Genomic DNA, 21,945 nt, shown 5'->3' with positions numbered 1-21,945 from the left:
AGTAGCGGACGAATTATTGGAACTAGAAAGCTAGAACACTAGAACCTGGTATTGATTGTGCAAGTAAATCAATGTTGTTTTATCTAAATTGCAAGTTTCATGCGACATTCAACATTTTATTCACTCAACTAGAAGCAGCAACTTAAGTATCGGTGAGAGCATTCGAACTGCCCATCACTGCACGGGCATCATGCCTCTCCATGTTGTGTGTGAAGTGGTTAAAGATTTCTCCCGCTATTTTCCCATTTTCCTGGCTGACACCATCTCGCACGAAGTTTTCCACGTTCAGTTCTATACGGGACGCCACGCATCACAGACGTGTTCGGGAAAAGTGACCATTTTCGTTTCTTCTTCAGTGCTGTCTTCCTGTGCTACTGATGGTATTGGGCCTGCAGAAGTTGGTGTGTGTGCAAACAGAAAAAGTTTGGAAATGATTGAAAGTGGCCGAGCAGAAGCATGTTTCACTCAGATGCTGTGAAACACGGGTGCTGAAAGATGTGTAAATGATTGCTAAAGAATTGCCCTCGGAATAGCGCTTTGCTTCTGGTTCATATTTGGGAAATCCTCCCCAACCTCGGACATGCTAATAGGAACCTCAAGTTCACAGTGAGGAAAAGTTCATCCCCTCCCTTTCGTGGCGACCTGTTTTTATCAGTCAGTGGTTGTGTGGCTCTGTACAACATATGTTTATTTACATTCGAGCTAGTGTATGTAGCTAACTTGGCTCGGAGGATGGCACATTAAGGGACACTAAGATTGTGCCTACAGTTCAGTTTGGAATGCATGCAGTGCAATGAAGCTAATTTGTTCATTTTTGTAGCCACACCTGCACGCAAAACAAAAAAGAAGTTTTTCGGTTCTTCGAAGTGTTTGACTTACGGCATAATGACTTTCATAGTGTGCACGGATAAATCGAACGGATATTGTTAGTATAGATCCACCACAGCAGATATAAAAAAAAGTTTACTGCAGTAAGTGAGCATGAGCATTAGCCGTGCGAGTAGCTGCCGCTTGCAGTCATTCCTTCCACCTTTCGGAGCTAGAATTTACTACTTTTTCACTGTAACGCATTGAGGCGTGCAGAGTAAACTCAGCGTGGACCCTGCAGGAGCCGCCCAGCGTGCGTAATGTTTGGGATAATGTTAAATGGAAATTAATTTAATGTGAACGGCCTGAGAAAATTCATTAATCATTTCTGGAGAGCAACTGTATCCGATTTACTGTAGCGCCATCGTACTTACCAGTTGGCCTTTTCGGGATGTAATTATTATTCGAAATATGCTAGGATTGGAGTGCTTTTTCGACCAAGTCACTACTGCTGTGTGCTACTAATGTGTTCGAAACGGGTTTTTGAAATTAGTTAATCACACAAAGTGGTTGTAGCTACAGCTTAAACACTGATTAGGCTAATGTTCATTTACATAATCGTGTTCTCAATTTGCAACAGGTGACAGCAAGAATTACTATTGAGAGTGTTATTTCAATTCTTCAAGTGAGTGGTAATTGTCGGCAAAACTGGAATCAAATTCGTTTTTTTTTTTTTTTGAAAAGTCTCTAAATTAAATCACATCCACCAACTTCATGCTCTGGACCACCTTGCGTTCCACGTTTTGGCACATCCGATGATACGGGATCTAAGTTGTAGGATGTAGTGGCTTCCCAATTATTTTCGTATACCAACTGGGACACTTTCTTGCGATTTCCAGCAGATGATTCGCCATGTGCTTCTGCCTGGATTCTAGGTGCTGGCGAAAATCTTGCTTTGGCTGCAGCTTTCAATTTTGTTCGCTTGACGGCGCTTATTTCGCTCCGTCGGCCCGGGGTTTCATTGTTGGCCATTGGCCCTCCACCTTGGAACCGAGCGACTATAATGTAAATCGTGGATTTTTTATGTCCCTCCGTCGTATAGTGTCTCGCCATATCCGATTTTGGATACTATCCAAGGATCCGAAAGATGTGCTCTATTTCCCGACCTTCATTTTAAACAAACGAAAACACACTGAGCATGAACAACACCTACAATGATAAAAACAAAACCATACTTAGCTGTTTGACTCTCTCTAGCGTGCAAGTGAAGCAATTCCAGCAATTCCGCAATTTTTCATTTTTTTCATATTATTGTATATGAGGATATTTAGTTTTAAGATTTCATCCTTCGCTTCCATCTCTGATAGTCAATGCATATTACCCCGTGTAAGTCCCAGCAAATCGATGTCATAAACATTCCAGCTGAGTGTTGCATCTTTCCACACTTTGTAGTGAATTCGTTGCATTATACTAGGTAAACACAGGTTTTGCCCTAGAGTTCAAACTGGGAAAAAATGAAAGATAATAGCTTATTAACCATTTCTGTGAATTTTGGTGTCCCTAGCAAAGATTACTTTCTAGAATCTAAAACGTATATCAATTTTAGGTAGCAGTTTTACCAGAAATTGTATTTTCCGACAAATGAGTATACACTAATGTCGCTTTTTACGCGGTTTTTTACACGGATTCTGGAATTTACGCGGTTTCCTTTCATGCGGCACGTATCCCTCGTGTAAAAAACGACTTTAGTGTATTTTGATTTCGAATTGATAATTTCGTCGTGTTCCTGTGAAAACTATACAGGAAAGGGGTCATCCACAAATTACGTAAGGGTTTAGGGGGAGGGGGGGTATCCAAATTTCTTACGAATGCTTACGAAGAGGGAGAGGGGGATTCAAAAGAATCTTATGTAAGATTGAAAAATTGAAAAAAAACTGAAAAAAAAGTTTACAAAACTAAAAGAAAAAAAGAAAATTCGTTAAATTATTAATACTCAATGCCCGGAATTCATCAGTTCCTAAGGCTCGAGTGAAATTTAATGCACCAATTATTGACAGTGAACTTCAACTTCTTATACATTTGAAGACCATACGGATCGTGATCCTGCTTTGAAAATTATTTTTCAAGAATTACAAAAGGAAATTAAACATAGATTCACTCTCTTGCGAAATGAGAATCTCATGAGAGAAGTTGAACAACTAAAACCTTATTCAAAACCTTTTTGGAAGCTTTCGAAGGTTCTTAAGAAACCTTCGAAGCCCATTCCAGTCCTTAAACATGGTGATTGCATTTTTCTAACGAATGAACAAAAATCTCACAAACTTGCTCAGCAGTTTGAGAGTGTTCATAACTCCAATTTGAACGTAGTAAGTCCTATTGAAAATGAAGTAAACCAAAAGTATGATCAGATCACCACCCAAGAATTTCTTTCCGAAGAGGTATTGGAAACAAACTTGAATGAAGTGCGAACTATTCTCAAAAAATTGAAAGCACCAGGAGATGATGGGATTAACTATATCCTCATCAAAAGACTTCCCGAAACTCTTTAAATTTCTTGGTAAAAATTTTTAACAGATGATTTGCACTAGCACATTTTCCTACGAAATGGAAAAATGCCAAAGTCACTCCAATTTTAAAACCCGAGAAGAATCCAGCTGAGGCATCAAGTTATCGACCAATTAGTTTACTTTCCTCTATTAGGAAACTTTTTGAAAAAATAATTCTCAATAGAATGATAACACATATTAATGAGAACTCAATTTTTGCAAATGAGCAGTTTGGTTTTCGCCATGGGCATTCCACTACTCATCAGTTACTTAGAGTAACAAATATGATTCGAACTAATAAATCTGAAGGCTATTCGACTGGAACTGCTCTTCTAGACATATAAAAGGCATTCGACAGTGTTTGGCATAAAGGTTTATTAGCTAAAATGTCAAATTTTAATAACAAAATACTAATTATATTATTTCAATCTATGTTTTCTATAGTCACTCTGTCAATTTGGCTGCACTACAATGTCAAAAAATGTAAATAAATACAAAAAAATTTCAATTGTTCAATTGCTCTTCAATTGTTTTTTTCCACCAGCGAAAGGTGCCGTTGCAGATTTGTCGAGCAACACATTTCTGAAGAAATTGCTACGTTCGGGGCAAAACGCTTCGCGTAGCTCGGGGCAAAAGGGCACTTTGTAAACAAATTTTTTGCTTACACTTTATCTCGTTTTCAGCCAAGGTCATGGACCGTTGAACAGCTACGATCGGTACTAGATACAATCAAAAACGGTAATTCCAAAAACCATGCCGCTTGAGTGTATTATTTATGAGGAATTCCACAAAAAACGGGCAACCAATTTAATCGACCATTTTTGATTTGGCTGAAACTTTACATAGACGTTTCAATGGGCAAAAGATGCCATTTTGTGATATTGGTTTAATTTTTTGGAAAATATTTTCGATAACGTCTATGCAAAGTTTCAGGCAAATCAAAATTGACAATTTAAAAAAAATATTAAAACTGGGACATTTTTTGTGGAACTGCTTTACTGCTATCGAGCACTAGAGCCAAAATGCCCCCAAAATTCGTTCCCTAGAACGCTGTTAACATGGGGTCTCCAATAAAAGGCAGCGCATGGTTCACTTTCGGGGTAAATGAGTGGAGACTTGGTGGGAACTTTCGACACACTTGTGCATTAGGGTGGGAAAAAATAAATGTTTGCTCCCATGCAATTTTCGTGTTCCTTATGGGTCCCATAACAACTGTGTAACTTTTCAGATCGATCGGTGAAACGCCCGATTTTAAAGTTTCCATACGATTTTATATGGGAAATTCCACTTTTTCAATACTTATTCTCTAGAGATGTCCAGTTGGCTGTTAAAAATATATCAATACATGATATTTGTGGGAAATTTTCCTGGGAAAAACTCTTCTGAAGACCAAAAGGCGCCACGATGCTTGTAGAAACAGCTATTCACCCCAAACTGGGAAGGGTAAACGTTAGATTAGGATTCTCCTTGAGAAGCGATTCTATCGTTTGCGAGAGCGACGACGCGAGTCCGTGTCTTATACCCAATCCCAGAAACGTACAAATGTTCACGCACGAAACCGGGCGATAGGTTGCGACTACCAGGTCCCCTCCAACAAAGTTGTAGGTAATTATATGTAGAAAAACTTTGTTGAAGACACTAAAGTTTTATCTCTCGAAAATCAACGTAATACTGGTAGTTTTGAACGCAGACATTTTTAAACCGCGAAACACTACAGTCCCGTACGTGTGGCCAAACTGACCACCCGAAATCATTTTAAACTAAAGATTGATTTATTTAAAATGAATCCGAGGGATATAAATATGTTATAGTTTAATTGTAGTTGCAGTAACAACAGTCAACATTCGAAAGATGGAGGTTAGTTTCACTTTTTACTTGCAGTCTCTAAAATCAATTTTTTTTTGTCAGTTTCCAGATCTCTTGCTCAACAGAACACTTTTTTGAACCAACATTTTTGGCGGAACAAAAAAAACTTCCTCAGTGTACTCATTGATTAAAAGTGCAGATGCTCCGTCGAATATTTTGGCTCGAGAAATTCTTCGTCAAGTAAAAGGTCGTGAAGCACCTGCTATAAAGCCACTGGTCGTGGTGATGTTCCTAGCAAGTTGAAATTTGTTTTTGCTGATAAATTCACAAGAAAGATTATAATCTTACCAAAAACTAGTTTTCGTGAAAACAAGGCTATACTACCTTACATGTACAAGCGAGAGTGCCTGAAAAAGCGAATGCTTCCGTACATTCAAGTTCACAATAGACCAGCAAAGTTTTGACCTGATTTTGTAGGCAGAGAAGTACCACAGTGCTACAACGACGACGAAGTGGATTTTTTCGGAAAGGAGTTACCCAAATATAATGTTTTGATGTGGTATTCAAAAAGAAGGTCCAGATTTCCTCAAAACCAAATCGGAATATTTTTCTTGTGTTCTAAACTTGGTCTCGTTAATAGCTAAAATATCAAAATTCCTATCAAAATTACTTACTGATTATTACAGGTTATAGCAAGTTTTGTAAGGTTTTTGGTAGAATTAGTTAGGATGTACAATATTTTGTTAATTGAAAAGCAATTTTTGTTATAAATATGCTCTAAAAAAACACGCTTCTGAACATTCAAGTCTATAATGACAGAATTTGATGTAATTCAGTACTTTTTATCATTCTGGCATATCGAGAATATTACTGGCTTTGTAATTTCTATCGAGTTCAGATATTATTTTGTTACCCGTTTGTTATAATCGTTTGTTCGGGTGGCTTTCATTTTAAGTACTCGACACTTTCATTTCATTAACATGGTTCTGAGATAAAACCTTTGTGTGTCCAGATATTAAATAACTCAAGCTTTATGATAGACGAGTAAGAAACGTTAGAAACCCTAACTGTTTCTGTTAATATAAACAGTAGTCGGTTCATATTTGTTCAACCTCGCCGTATTATTTCGTCACAAAACTTGATAATAAAAATCAAAACTAAACACACATAGGTACGAAAAGCAAGTGTTACATTTCCAGCAGATTTTGTAGTCCAAAAGCTTACGTATTAAATTTTATGGTGCATGTTGCTCAGCCAACAAAATTTGTTGCGGTTTTGGTTTTGTCTATAGACTGTAATGATAGTACAGGTATCTAATGATTGCTGCTGCAAATAAATCCTCTAGATGGATATAAATTTTACGGTTTGCTTCCGTCTTGCTGCAGAAAGCTCCAAGCCGCCTTGCATTTCTGGGTTTCTCGTAAGAGTTCAATAATAACACGGTAGTGCAGGCAAACATTTCGAACCCACTCCGAATGGATGTTGCCAAACACGTTTTGAATCGTTCCCGGTCCTGCTGCAAACAGCCTCCTTATTCATGCTGAAATCGTTGAATGAATATTTTGCCGCTTATTTGCACAAATTTTCATCAGTCCTAGGGCGAAAAAAATAAATAAATAAATTTTACATAAACCGTTTTCGATCAATCCGCCAGTAGGTAGAACCATAAATAAGAAATGTAAACACGGCTGGGTGCATATAAATCGAGACAGCGAAAATAAAGACTAGGCGGTAAAATGAATGAAAAATCGGTAGTGCCACGTTTGGTGCCGGCGTCGGTGTTGATTCTAGCGGATGCTGTTGCTATGGAACTGGGGTCATTTTCCCAACGGCTAGTAGAGTGATGGAAAAGTGACTGCTCTGTGGGAGCAAAAAATAGTGCTGCCGCTGTGTTGCTGCTGTAGTATTACCTATATAAATTTAGAAGTAGTCCATTCGAAAGCGTACACAATTGAACCGACCCTGAATTCGAGCACGAGAATTGGCACGGAATCGACGGCGCCTGAAGTGTGCTACCTTGCTGTGATAAATCGGTTATCGTTCGTTCGCACTCGTAGTCACATTAGGGGGCACGATGGCTGTCCACATACTGGACGAGGATCACTTCGCGATCAGTGCGATTGTAACGGTGGCGATGCAAATCATCTTCTTCCTGATAGCTGCCATCTTCCAGCTGGACAAATTAACGGATTTCGCCGGAGGAGTTAACTTTATCATCATTGCCTTGCTCACGTTCTTCCTGGGGCAGATCGACAGAACGCTGAAGGTAGGTTTTGTTTGTCACTTGTAACAATAACAAAAATAACAACAGTTAGACTATCCAGAACTGAAAAAAATACCCTATCTATATTTCATTTCCTCGTAAAAATTAAAATAAAAATGCAGTTGGAAAGGAACACAGTAAACAATCATTGATTTTTTTACTATTCAATAACCAAATTTTAATTTTGTTGAGCATAATTAAGGATTAATTACGGAGAATTAACTAAAACCCAAGAGAGCTTTGCACGGAAAAGGCTGTTTCGAAATTTAAACTCAAAACTGCACATAGCACAGTTTATTTTATTCTATAGGATATGTGCCAAATAGAATGCAATGGTTTGGTACTTTATTTAGTGTTAATACGAAATAATTACAGACTGGGGAGTTCCCAAGGCAAGGCAACCGTCAAATTATTAAGACTAATGGGAAATGTTTGTATGCACATTCATTTGTGCTAATGAGAATATAATTTTTCACCAGGCAGCACAGAAGTTTTCCACCGTATAAGATTGTGAAGCATTGGTAGTGGATTGGGTGCTTCATTGGATTAGTGGAAGATTGACGGGAAAAGCGTTAAGTCGTTCTAAATTTTATATCGATCTCTATGTGAGGTTTCAAGGCAAATACAGCTATGTAAATTTGAAACGAAGAGCTTGATTTGGTTAAATCATTTCGCACGAGATACACGTAGAGAAATAATTCGATTTCCTTCCGCCCGTCGATTGATGTACGATGATGATTGACGTGGCTTGGGGAATTGTGCAAACAACAATGTTGCGAAGCTTGCGCTCTTTCTGCATATACAACAGGATGTGTGGAGGGAGTGCATGGAAGAAATTAAATTATATATTCTCCTGACTTTGAATTTCAATTTCTGTGCTGTATGATATGCAGAGCTTTGCTGCTAGCTGCAGTCAGCAATATAAAGTTTATTTTTATTGTTGGTATTGCTACACAAACATTTTCTCACGTGTGTGAAGAGATTGTCATAGAATAGGTACCTATTACGAAATAGCTGTGTATCATTTCCCAGTTAAATAAAAATAAGAGATGTTTTCATTTCGCTGATTCTTTTTTACTCGAAAAGTTTCGACATAGGGCTACGTCTTACGGAGATAAAATGGATATCTCAAAAATAAGAATAGTCTTATTTGATAACGTAACAATTTTATTTTCTTTTTTATTCTCTTTTAAGGAATAATCCAACATAGTTTAATAATGAGAAGCTAACCGAACTAGTTATTGATTTCAATCCTGCCTAATAATGGTAAGAAATTAATGATTGTTGAAAAATACATCACTGATGTTATGCTGTGAAGACTGCCTTTATCAATTTCTATTACTCACATTGCTTGGTGATTCAACTCAGCACTTTGTAAACTTTTAAGAAACGATGCTTCAGAATTTGCACCAATAATGTGGAAGTTTTGTAACACGACAACACACCCAAACATTTTTGTGTTTCATTTTTCTACCAGCCCCGCCAACTTTAACAGTAAGAATTGAAAAGTTTCTATTTTGCTCGAATCAAAAATAAAATCCCTCTTAACTTAACGTTGCAAGCGTTCGTACAAAAAACATCAAACTTGTTTTGATAGATTTCTTCAGCTTCTAACATGCGAGAAGGCGACCCGTTGAATGTGTTATGAAACGAGGACTCAAACTACCACGCGTTTCCTTCGTTTTCTCGTTTAATGGAGGCGCATTGTTACGTTAAGCTTTTATTTTGAAAATGTTTTGCTCTGTTGTGAAATTCAAAACAAAAACTGCACCGTTCTTCATTGCGCATTTCAGAAACTCTCGGTTTCGTATGGCGCAAAGTGATATTAGTAAGATACATCAGACGGAACGGAAAAAACAATGGCTTCATCAAGCGCAAAACAACACTTCACAAACTGCGAAGCAGACGCTCACGATGCAGCTGCAATATGGGGTAACTGGTTAAATGCTGTGCTGATATTCTCACACCAACTTTTTTTATTTTCAAATATCAAACATCACTAGAAAATTACTCGACCTAGTAATTTCAGAGTTTTTCCCAACAGACCATAGCTAATCAGAAAACAAAATCTTACCTATATAATACCTCGGATAAAAGAAAGTAAGCTCACTAACCAGCATCCAGCCACTGGACCGTCATTAAACGAGAAACGGAAATCACCCTCATCATAGAAAAAAAAACCTTATTTATCATCCGACATCGGATGCAAATTCTCTACGCAAACATTCACACCATTTTGCCCGCGGCTAGTTGAGGGAAAAAAGAATCCACCACGAAATATTAAATATGAATTAATCAGTCGGAATGGAAATGGAAGAGTGACAACCGCCGCCGAGGCTGTGGTTTTGCCGTTCACGAACCCCGCTTAGAAGCGGTAGTGTAATCAGTTGTAAATGCTTATCTCATTTATTTTGCGAATTTTCTACATTTGATGTGAGCCGTGAACGTTTACCTTTTCTACCTATTCTATCCGTATTCATGAAGATATTTCAAACAAATTGACAATGTATAAAATTCGCGTAACACTCGCAGGTGAATTGGCCACGATAACAGCTCCTTTCGTACCTTCTCGGTTTCTCGATAGTAGGGTGCATCCTTCGGCCCGCACTTTGTGGTTTCAACCGAGGCTGTTTTGTGTGAGCGGATATAGAGGTTCGTGCTCTTGCCCTAACCAAGATAAGCATTTCTTTCAGAAAGAATGAGCGAACCGCAATTCGTGGCTCGGAATTCGTTATTATAAAATGATATGGGTACGCAACCAACGAGTAGCTAGATGACATCAGATTCTTCCGACTGACAGACATGTGGGTATATAATCGGATCGCCCGCAAGGAACGAAACTGTGTTTCGTAGCGTATAGTATAAATTAGACATTGACGGCTCCATTGACCCAGTTTCGCCTCATCACAAAGACCCAAATTATATGGGGTACGGCTCTCTTCTTCGGTAGTGTTGAAGTTTATATCCCACCAAGAATAATATTTTCCTCCGGCAACATTATGGATTGCTCCCTTCTTCAGGGTGACGACAGAACGACGCAATATTTTTCCTGTGAACCTTAGTCACACGAACAAGTTTGGAGTGGGAGGCCAAGGAATCTAATTTCTGCTAAATTGGGCGCTCTCGAATGGTGGCTTTGTTAGGCTGGAATGTATCCGCATGATATTAATACTCTGAGATAAAATGTGGCAATGCCTTCACTTTTTAAAACTTTTACAGTTTTCATTTAGTCGAGGTATTTGCAACTGGAATGCAAATGAATTGTTTGTTTTTCATAATTGAATTTTCAAAACCATGTGCAGGACATTCGTTGGATGAGGGAGAACCATTTGGACATGATTCTTTGCATTATTACCGCACTTTTCTCATTGTTACTAATTGTTACTAATTTAAAAAGCTATTTAATATTCTGAATATAGTTTGAATGGAACTTAGTACACGTATTTGGTTAAATAAATACTAGTTATTTTTCAGAGGTGGACGATATTTTTGGATTCAATAGTAATTTACTGAAAGAGGGTATGTATTTTAGTACCTATATTAGTGTGGCAGCAAAAATGGTCATGTCACCGACCATGTACGCTTTGTTTATTGACCCAAAAATGATCTGTGTAAAATTTCAGCTCAATCGGTCAATACGGGTGCCTCAATATTTTCAAAATTTTGATGTTTTGACCCTCGAAAACGGACATCCCTTTAAAAAAATCTAGTTCAAAATGCCTAATGTACATTGAAATGATTCACCAAACCACATGTAAATTATTTTAATATTTATGAGGCATTTTAAACATAATTGTCTATAAGGGATGGTAATTTTCGAAGGTCAAACACTGAAATTTTAAACGCTTCGAGGCACCCCTAAATCATGTCAGATAAAGCTGAAATTTGGCACTGGTTTTTTGAGCAAATAAACAAAATTTACATGGTCGGTTCTTTAAATTCTATTTTCCATACATCGCATTGCCACCCTAACCTATATACAGTGTCGGACATAAGTTAAGCAACTAGTTTGAAGTATGCAAACCAGACTCAAAAAATATTGATTTAAGCGACGCTCATTGCTTTCGGGTTCGGATAATGTTTTTTTTTTTCTTTACATCAGTTACAGTAATTTATTTTAAAATAACATTATGTAAGTACAGAAGAAGTTGAAATACGATGATTTTTAAAGCGACAAAGGATAGGAACTAAAAGGTACCGTCATCCGGGGTGAGGTTGTGCCAAAAAATGATGCTTTTTTGTTCTCAAGCTTGTAACGCACACATTTAAGCAAAGAATTCGATCCAAAATACACCAATGCATTCTAAAATGTTTTGTTAACAACTACAACAAATATGGTTAAGTTACAATAAACTATAATTTTGATAAAAATACATGAACATTGGCTCAATCTCACCCCTTCTATGGGGTGAGATTGTGCCAAAAACAAAAAGTTGAATTTAATACCTGTTAAATGAACAGTAGTGTGTCTACGTATAATCCACATGACTAACATAATGAAACAGTAAGTATAGGGACGACCATAAACAACGTGGACTATTAAGAAGCTTTAGGGGGTTGATCAGAAACTATGTTTCATATGAATTATAGAAAAATGTATGGCTGGATCAAATTGATACATAGAGTAATTAGTTGCGAGAACGTGGTTTATAGACAGACTCTATACACATATTGGTGTCTCCAGGTAGCCTAAAAAGGAAAAACGTTAGGACATGAAGTTTGAGAAGACTTTTCGTTTCAATTATTATGTGTCATTGACAACTATATATTCCATTGGAGATCTCAAAACCTCTGGAAACGTACCCACAACCCTCCTTCTTCGCTTTAAAAGTCATCAGTTTATATAGAATTGGTGTACAAAATTTTGTTACATTCCATAAGTAATATCAATCATTGAAAATTTCCATCTAACAATAACTGAACAGTAAGATTCTCAAGCTTTTAGTCATTATTTCAAAGAATACCATAGCTAGACAACATATCTTATGCTGTGGGGAAAAAAATATACCCTAAGTAAACAATGCAAGTGTTTTGGTGTATACTGATATAATTTTGTCGTGAATTTGAATTTCACACACTGTGCCGTTCAATATAGCTTGGCACAATCTCACCCCAAAAGAGCTCGAAAAGTGTACAGTTTGGAGAAACATTATTTTCTGAGCCGGCACAGGTTCAATGCATAATACTTCTTCAACACATTGTAAACGAAATCCTAACGTACCAACTGAGCGGTAAGTTGATGTGATTTCTTGATCGGGTTGGTTTTTGGATAACGTTATTTGCGCATGTTTTTCACCCTGTACTTTGAAACATTCTTTAAGCGAAACAGTTCACTAATATAATCTATATTCCATTTTAAGTTATGAATAAATATGTCATGTTTCATAAAGTATTGAATTTGAGGTATTAGGTTTTGGAAATCTCAAGTAATTTAACATACAAACATTTCCCGTTTTGGCTCAATCTCACCCCCGTGGCTTATTCTCACCCCGGCAGACGGTATCAATTATTTATTGCGGATTTTCATAATATTTAGTTGCATATCTTTTATGCTATTGCTGCGCATCACCGTGAGCCAAGCCTAAAATGTCCCTTATTTCGGATCCTGATGTAAAACAGTCGTTTTCAAAGCAACGTTTAATTACGCGGAGCATTCGTGAACTAGTTTTCCTCGGATGACCGGAGCGGACAGCCGTTTCTACCGTTTCTTTTTCTTTATATCGCTTTTTCTTTTTCTTTATATGCTACCACAGACTTGTGAATACCAAAAAGAATTTTTGGTTTCAAGTCGTTAGTGTACACAAGTGTCATTCCTATAGATCACTTTGCTCAATACTTCAGCAAATAATAAAAACTCTTAAATTCAACACTATTTGATCAATTCATCAAGTTTGAAAGTAAGGAACTGTAAAATAGTAGTAATTATCCACGTAATAACCTATATCGACCACTTTGTTTACCAAATTTACCTGTTGCTTAATTTATGTCGCACGTTTTTAAGCACCTTCTTAATATTTTGGAACAGTGCTGCCAAGAAACTTTTCACAGCGTGACTCTACAAAATTGTGTGTAATTACTTGTTAGAGTAACATATGGACTGACTAAATACTTTCAAAAGTGATTCTACTTCAAGCGACAATAAAAGTTATCTGTTGTACCACCCAGTTGCTTAACTTATGTCCGACACTGTACATTATTCATAGCATTGTAGCTCAGAAAACTTTAGCTGTATTGAAAATCTTCCTAGGAACGAATTGTAAGGAATATAAAATGCTTCACAAAACATTGAGTAAAAAAATTAGTTTCAGCAAAAGTCCAATATGGAGAAATGAAGAATACATTTTTTAAGGTTAAGCTTCAAAGCATTTTTTAATTTTAACATTTTTACGAATAATTGTATTCCAATGATATTAAACGTTTATTTTAAAATTAGGATTGGAGAATTAGAACTTTTTACATTACGCCTTTTTTGTTAGTGATGCGTGATTCTTCAGCAACAACCACAGATCCATAGAAATTTATAATCAATATACACAACTCACTCTTTGGCAGCAAGTTTCCCATGGAAGGTAATATTGGCTTATTTGCAAAAAAAAAACACCATTGTCGCCATGGTGGACGAGAATTTGGGTGTAGGCATATTTCTGATTTATTTCTTCGTTTTTTTTTATCAATTCCTCCTCAGTTTACAAAATTGTTGGAGTGGATCTGACGGTTCAGGTTTGTTCAGAACATCTCGTACTCGGAGGACGTTGGGCGGGTTCGCCGACTGAATACCACATCGATCTTCATATAGCTGCTTCATCTTGCCAACGATCGCTTCAAATAGCGGGCCGACGCCTGATCCGGCCGGAACACCTCGTCTTCGTGCTTATGATACGACGTGATGAACGACACAACTTGCGACAGGCACTTCGTACTATAAATCTCCCCGTCACGATCAGTTTGGAGTGAAAGAAGAGCGGCTTTGACATCCTCTTCTCGCTGATTGTCAGCCACAGCAGCGCCTTCTTGAGGAACATGGTGTGTGCCTCGGAGCTCACTCTTTTCGTGGGTGAAGTAAAATAAGCCTCGTCGTTATCTACAGCATCCTTTGGAGCTCAAGGTCGTCGGTTGTTCGAAACCGAGCTTTCTTTCGATGCTCTGATTATTGTTCAACAGTGCCAAGGTGTTGTAGATACCGTTCTTTGAACGCGCGTATTTCTAAACGGAGTAGCTTCACTGTATTCGCCATCATGGTTAGATTTCGACTGATAGTGCTGTCAAATTTGTTCTGCAGACTCATGGATTACTAATATTGCTGCTGCGTGTGTAGTTTCGTCAGTGCGTGTCAAGGTAAACCTATAAAAAATCAGTAATTTTTGTCAATTCTTTAATGCAAACGTTAGCTCATTTTCTTAACTATACATGTTCAAAATCATTCGACTGTTCCGAGATGTTTAAGTTAGTATAAAAAAACTTGCAGTTGACATCTTTGATTCATCCCCTCGAATGATTTCGTGGAATGTATAGATTTGATGTAGAGTCAGCACCATAATAATGCAATGAAAGTTCTTCTGTTCATGTCGCATATGGAATTCTATCCTGTAAATCGGCTAACTATCACCTCTAGTGTTCACATCAAAACGTTGCCATACAATTTCATACACTAATTTGTCTTCGCCGTCAATCCCAGTTCAGCCTCTCATTTAGAGCCTGTACTTGTTCTTAGTAGTATCGAACCCGTCGTGGTCTCTGAGCTATTGAAATAACTGAATCCTGCAGTCGTTAATCTTTCAACTAGAAGCAAAAGTAGTTTATTTTTTCTTTTCACTGAAAAAAAGATTATACAACCTCCGATACAAGTATAAAACGCCCAGCGTAAAACGCGAAGACTTTGGACAAAAAGCAAATCAGCTTCCAGTGAACCCAAAACAGACTGATGAACTCGTTCGGTTGTGTGATTTTTCATTCACAGTACCGTCAGATGTCTCATTTACTGTCTCTGATTTATACAGATTTACCTAGCATTATTAACGGTTTCCGTTAAACTCTACTAACAATTTGGGAAATAAATATTGAAAGTCCACATAAGCACTGAGGATGACTGTATGTCACAGTCGAAATATATCTTTGCGCGGACTGAATTTCAATATTTATTTCCCAAATTTCTAGTAGAGTCTAGTAGACCAATCAGACGAGAGCCGTGGTGGCTCGTGCTGTATCAAGAATTTGTCGCCATGTTGCTCGGTTTTGGGCTGTGTTTCGCCAGTTCCCCAGGCGTCTCATCACCCGCAAGTCTCCTTCGATCTGGTCGAGCCATCGTGCACGCTGCGCCCCTCTATTTCTGGTGCCGGCAGGGTTGCTGAAGAGAAGTGGTTTCACAGGGTTGCCGTCCGGCATCCTTACGACATGACCGGCCCACCGCAACCTATTATTTTTCGCCAGGTGTGCAATGGGATTCTCTCCAAGCAGCGCGTGCAGTTTGTGGTTCATGCGCCGTCGCCATTCTCCGTCGTCCGTCTGTACTCCACCGTAGATAGTCCGCAGCACCTTCCGTTCGAAAACTCCAAGAGCGTTAAGGTCCTCCGCGAGAAGCGTTGTTGTCTCGATTCCGTAGAGGACTACCGGATTTATCTGGGTTTTGTACAGCGTCATCTTCGTGCGTCGTCGCACTCGATTCGATCGAAGTGTCTTCCGAAGTGAAAAGTAGGCACGATTTTCTGCCTGGATGCGTCTCTGGATCTCTTTGCTGGTGTTATTGTCGGCGGTCACCAGTCATCCCAAATACACGAACTCATCGACCACCTCAAGATCATCACCGTCTATAGAGACTTGAGTTGGGAGGCTGATGTTGTTCTCCTTGGAGCCTCTCGCTTGCATGTATTTTGTTTTCGACGCATTTATCCGCAGTCCGATCCGTCCAGCTTAGGCTTTCAATCGGTCGTAAGTTCTCTCCGCCGTCGCAGTATCGTGATATGATGTCGAAGTCATCCGCGAAGCCCAGAAGCTGAACAGACCTTGTGTAAGTTGTGCCCTTCGTGTCGATGCCCGCCCTCCGGATCACACCCTCAAGGGCGATGTTAAACAGCAAACAGGAAAGTCCATCACCTTGTCTCAACCCTCTGCGCGATTCACAGGGACTCGAGAGTATCTCCGAAACACGCACGTGGCACATCACTTGCGCCATGGTGGCTCTGATCATTCGAGTCAGTTTATCCGGAAATCCGTTGTCGTGCATGATCTGCCATAGCTGTTCTCGATCGACTGTATCATAGGCCGCCGTGAAGTCAATGAAGATGTGATGTGTGAGCACGTTGTACTCGCGTCATTTCTGTAAGATCTGTCGGATTGAGAAGATCTGGTCCGTGGTGGCACGGGCTCCCATGAAACCCGCTTGGTACTGACCCACGAACCTCCTGGTTAAAGGTGATAGACGACGGAACAGGATCTGTGAGAGTATTTTGTAGGCGGCATTGGTAAGCGAGATACCGCGGTAGTTGTGGCTTGTCGCCCTTCTTGAAGATGGGACAGATGACTCCCTCCATCCACTCTTCTGGCAGTTTTTTCTCCTCCCAAATCCTGGAAATGACCCAGTGCAGCGCTCTAGCCAGCGCCTCTCTTCCTTGTTTCAAGAGCTCGCTCGGCAGTCCGTTTTTGCCTACGGCTTTATTGTTTTTCAGCTTCCCGATCTCACAAAGAACTTCGTGAATATCGGGGGCTGGTACTCGGTCATCCGCTGTTGGTGCTCCTAGGTCAGTTCCTGCTCCGCTTCTGTTTACTGTTTTGCCATTCAGGTGTCCATCGAAGTACTCCTTCCACCTGTCGACCACCTCGCTGGCATCCGTGAGAAGGTTCCCATCCCCGTCGTTGCACATGTCGGCTTGCGGCACATAGCCTCTGCGGGACTGGTTTACCTTCTCATAGAATTTCCGCGTTTCACTGGCACGGTAGAGCTGCTTCAGTTCCTCTTGCTGGCGCTTCTTTCGTCTGAGAACCGTGGTCATGTCGTTCCGTGCCCGTTTGTAATTGGCCTTGTTCTCTGTCGTTGACCTGCCCAGGTATATCGCCCAGGTCCGGTTCTTCACATTCACAGCTGCCTCGCACTCCCCGTCATACCAGTCGTTTCTGTCACTCGGTGCTTCCACTCCTAGTGTCGCAGTTGCGATCTCCACGATAGCTGTGCGAATGCTGCACCAGCCGTCTTCGAGAGGCAATGCGCCCAGCCCCTAGTAGAGTCTAACGGAAGCCGATAATTATTTCATTTAATTTCTTAAATCACTCTGCTAAGACGCTCAGTATAGATTTTCCAAATTTAAAATATCAATTTTGTTTTTTTCCTCTGTGTGACTCATCACTGCGACCAGAGACATTCGATCTATTGTAATACTGCCCGGGTGTTTTCTATACTCCGCACTTCATATTTTTGTCAGTATCACTATTGAAGTAAATGATACGCTTTTTCATTTATATCCGTGCTTGTGTGTGAGAGTTTACCCTTTCGTTTCAAGCATACTGCTCTACTATACCGAGCCTCTTTCTATCCTACCAATTCAAATTACAATTCCCTAGAGTGAGACTACACCTAACGTTCCTCTCTGGCCAGGTTAATTCTAAGAGAGATTTATTATGTCAAGAGCCCGCCAATTACAATTTCCTAGAAAGGATAAATATTGCTGAAATCAGTTTTATTTTGAGAGGTACTCCTTTTTGTGAGGATGAAAGTCAGCAGTGGTTCTAAAGAACTCGGCTCGAAGGAAGAGTATGTAGGGGAGAGCCTGAGAATAAACCCATGGTAAAGTACTTTGACAACCAAATGGCCTGATTCTACTAAGACACGAACCCACGACCACCCGCTTATCAAAGTGGACTCTGTAACCATGCGGCTACAAAGTTCCCCCTTTTGTTTTGTTTATTCATGCCCAGGTCTGTTAAAAATGACGTCGAAACAAGGAGCACTTCGCAAGCGCATTGTACAGTTTGCTATAAACTGCACAACAATTTTGGCTTGCCACGGAAAACCATTTTGAAAGTAAACATCTTCCGATTTCAATAAACGACTATCATTACAAATTGATACCTTGACGGCTACAGCGTGTCCTCACGCCAATGCCGGGCGTATCGTAGAGCACCATCTTCGTCGGTCTTGGGCGATACTTCTCCAGTGCACCCAAACGTTCAGGGCTCTCAAGTCCTCTTTCACTGCATGCAGCCAGCGTGTTCGTGGCCTCCCACGAAGCCGCCGACCTCTACCTGGTTCCCTAGTGAACACTATTTTCGCTATTCTTTCTTCCGACATTCGCAAGTGACCAGCCCACTGAAGCCGTGTTTAATGCGGTCTATAATGTTCATTTCTCTATACACTTGGTACAACTCGTGATTCATGCGTCTGCGCCACACACCATTTTCTAGTTTCCCACCGAGAATTATACGCAGCACTTTTCGCTCGAAAACCCCGAGGGCTTTCCAATCCACCTCTTTCAACGTCCACGCTTCGTGTCCGTAGAGGGCCACCGGAAGGATCAATGTTTTATAGAAAGCGAATTTCGTCGACGTTTGCAAGTTTCGGGACCTGTCCCTGTCTCTACCCGCAACCATGTACTCGTCTTGGTAGAGTTAATTTAATGGTCAAGCCTATATCCACGCCGTCTTCCTCTTCAGAGGTACAAAAGCCTCCTCCACTACCCTGCGATCGATTCCTATGATATCTATATCGTCCGCAAAGCCACGGAGCATGTGTGATCGTGTGATGATAGTGCCGTTCCTCTGCACGCCTGACCTTCTAATCGCACCTTCGAGTGCAATGTTGAACAGTAAATTCGACAGTGCATCACCCTGCTTCAATCCATCTAAGGTCACAAACGAAGTTAACACTTCGTCTGCAATCCGAACACTTGCTTTCGAGCCATCCAGCGTTGCACGTATCAGCCTAATCAGTTTCGCCGGAAAACCATGTTCGAGCATTACCTGCCACAATTCATTTCTTTTTACCGAATCGTACGCTGCCTTGAAATCAATGAACTGGTTGTGGGTCTGCAAGTTGTACTCCCGGAATTTATCCAGGATCGTCCGCAGGGTAAACATCTGATCCGTCGTTGATGGGGGAAAACAGCCTGATATTCGCCGACGAAGGACTCCTCAAGCGGTCTCAGAATGTGACAGTATTTTGTACGACGAGTTCAAAAGGGTCCGTCTGTAGTTGGCGCACTTTAGTCTGTGCCCCTTCTTGTGGACTGGGCATATGATGCCATCCAGTCAACTGGTAGGCATTTCTTCCTCTCGCCATATCTTTAGAAGAACATGGTGGATTAACAGATGCAGCTACTCACTTCCGTGTTTGAGAAGTTCGACCGGGATCTCGTCCCTCCCAGCAGCTTTACTGTTGTTCAGCTCGCTCAGTGTTGGTGGTTCCACAGCTCTACCGTCGTCATCTAGGTTTATCCTGCTTCTTGATACGCCTTCATTATTACCGCTCAACAATTCTTCAAAGTGCTCCTTCCACCTGGCTGCCACCATTGTTTCTCTGTCAGCAAATTCCCCTCTCGGACATTCATTGCACATGGCGGGCACTGGCGCAGTTTTGTGTCGCGTGCCGTTGACATGAAATTGCATAAAATCTCCGCATCTCATTCTGATCCATTCTTTCTTGCGCTTCAGCTATCACACTTTCTTCGTGCTGCCGTTTCTTCTTGCGGTGGATTCATTCCTCTTTCGCCCTTGCTAGCCTGTACCGTTCCCTGGCTAGCTTTTGGCTTCTGGCAGCATTTTTCACGTCCGTCACTCGCTGGCACTCCTCATCAAACCAGCCATTTTGTTGGCGTCGCAAAGCAGTACCTATTACCTTTTGCGCTGTTGTAGCCACAGTTCCGCGATTAGACTCCCATAAGCTGTTGCTGTTGCCAGTTACGTCGATTTCTCCTATCCTCTCATCTTACTTCCGGCGGTATTCTGCAGATACCCCTTCAGCTAAAGAGCGTTGGATAATGAAACGCATCGCTCTGTGATTTCTTGCACTTGTGACGCTGGATAATCGCGCCCGAATTTTTTCAACTACAAGATAATGATCTGAGTCGATGTTTGGCCCTCCGAAGGACCTCATATCCATAATGTCCGAGAAATGTCGACCGTCGACACGCACGTGGTCTATCTGCGAGCAAATGTCACCACTCGGGTGTTGCCAGGTGTGTTTGCGGATATTCTTGCGTGCGCAGTAGGTACTGCTGATTGTCACCCCCCTAGCAGCAGCGAAGGTTACAAGCCGCAGACCATTGTCATTGGTGACGGAATAAAGGCTTTCCGTTCCAATAACAGGACGAAAGAAGTTGTCTCTCCCAATCTGCGCGTTTGCGTCTCCGATGACAATCAGCCTTTCGTGGTTGGTTTGAATTTCGGTATGCCACCTGACCGGGGTTGCGCTTCCTCATACTAGAGGGGCTGCTTCTTCGATGCTGGCACGATACAGCATTGTCCGCTTATTGTTTACGTGATGACCACGGTCATAATCATCACCTGATGACCACCTGGACCTGTAGCTCTGGTTTTAGATAGTGTCAAGTTGCTGTCAAGTTCGTTCGGACATGCTACTATGGAAATCCGTCATTCGCTAGCAGAATCATAGTTTAAAATTGGCTATAAAAAAAGGATCAATGTTTTATGTAACGACTAAGTTGAACCCAATGTAATATTTATTGAATTCGATGTTAGATTAACAACTTACTGTAACGTTGTAAAGTTACCCGCTGCTTTTCCAATTGATTTTAAAAAATCAAAGAAATAGTTATCGGTTTCCGTTATACTCTACTAAATTTTTTGGAAATAAATATTGAAATTCAGACGGCAAATATATATTTCGACTGTGACTTACAGTCTTCCTCAGTGCTTATGTGGACTGATAAAGAGCAAAGCGTAAATCCTGTTTTTTATTTGTAGTAGGTAAAAATGGAAATTTAGCACTCTTAAATGGAGTTAGGTAGGGGATTATGCGGATTTTGTAACGCATTACCCAAAACGGGTTTGCATTCTTTTATTGTATTTTCGACACGTTTTACCATATCAGCAAGAGGATTAAGACGCAGTTGCCAATATGGACCTTAAGTCACAGTCGAAATATATATTTGCGGACTGAATTTCAATATTTATTTCCAGGAAATTTAGTAGAGTATAACGGAAACCGATAACTATTTCTTAGTTCTTCTTCTTCTTAGTAGGTAAAACGTGTCGAAAATACAATAAAAGAATGCAAACCCGTTTTGGGTAATGCGTTACAAAATCTTCGTGTTTCAAATCCAGTTCTTCCAAGAATAAAGGGTCTCCCCAAAATTCACAAACCTGGAAATGAAATGAGAGAAATTATCTCAGCGGTAGGGGCTCCCACAGAAAAATTGGCTAAATGGCTGGTAAAAAAATTTCAAGCAATGCCCAAGAAATTTCCAAGTCGATCAGTAAAGAGCACCGGAGATTTCGTTGAAAATTTAAGATCCTCGGGTAATATCCAATCTGATGAGATAATGGTTTCATTTGACGTTACGGCCTTATTTCCTAGCG

At 40.2% G+C, this 21,945-nt stretch overlaps 1 protein-coding gene across 11 annotated transcripts in view; it reads left to right on the top strand.

Annotated features, from left to right (window-relative positions):
• The first annotated feature begins 295 nt into the window (after positions 1-295).
• Positions 296-21,945, top strand: part of LOC129721276 (uncharacterized) — an 89,709-nt gene continuing 68,059 nt past the window's right edge. Inside the window, exons 1-2 of one of the 11 annotated variants that reach the window (XM_055673663.1) lie at positions 296-401; positions 6,814-7,425. In XM_055673663.1, coding sequence (XP_055529638.1) covers positions 7,234-7,425 — 192 coding nt within the window. In that variant the 5' untranslated portion in view covers positions 296-401; positions 6,814-7,233. Of the gene's footprint in view, positions 500-585; positions 607-822; positions 972-1,455; positions 1,500-5,191; positions 5,211-6,813; positions 7,426-21,945 lie in introns of those variants that run through there. The other 10 variants (XM_055673662.1, XM_055673667.1, XM_055673664.1 and 7 more) reach the window with 10 other exon arrangements.

The sequence above is a fragment of the Wyeomyia smithii genome, chromosome 2, assembly GCF_029784165.1.
Source record: "Wyeomyia smithii strain HCP4-BCI-WySm-NY-G18 chromosome 2, ASM2978416v1, whole genome shotgun sequence".
NCBI lineage: Eukaryota > Metazoa > Arthropoda > Insecta > Diptera > Culicidae > Wyeomyia > Wyeomyia smithii.
This window is presented reverse-complemented; position numbering and strand designations above follow the sequence as displayed.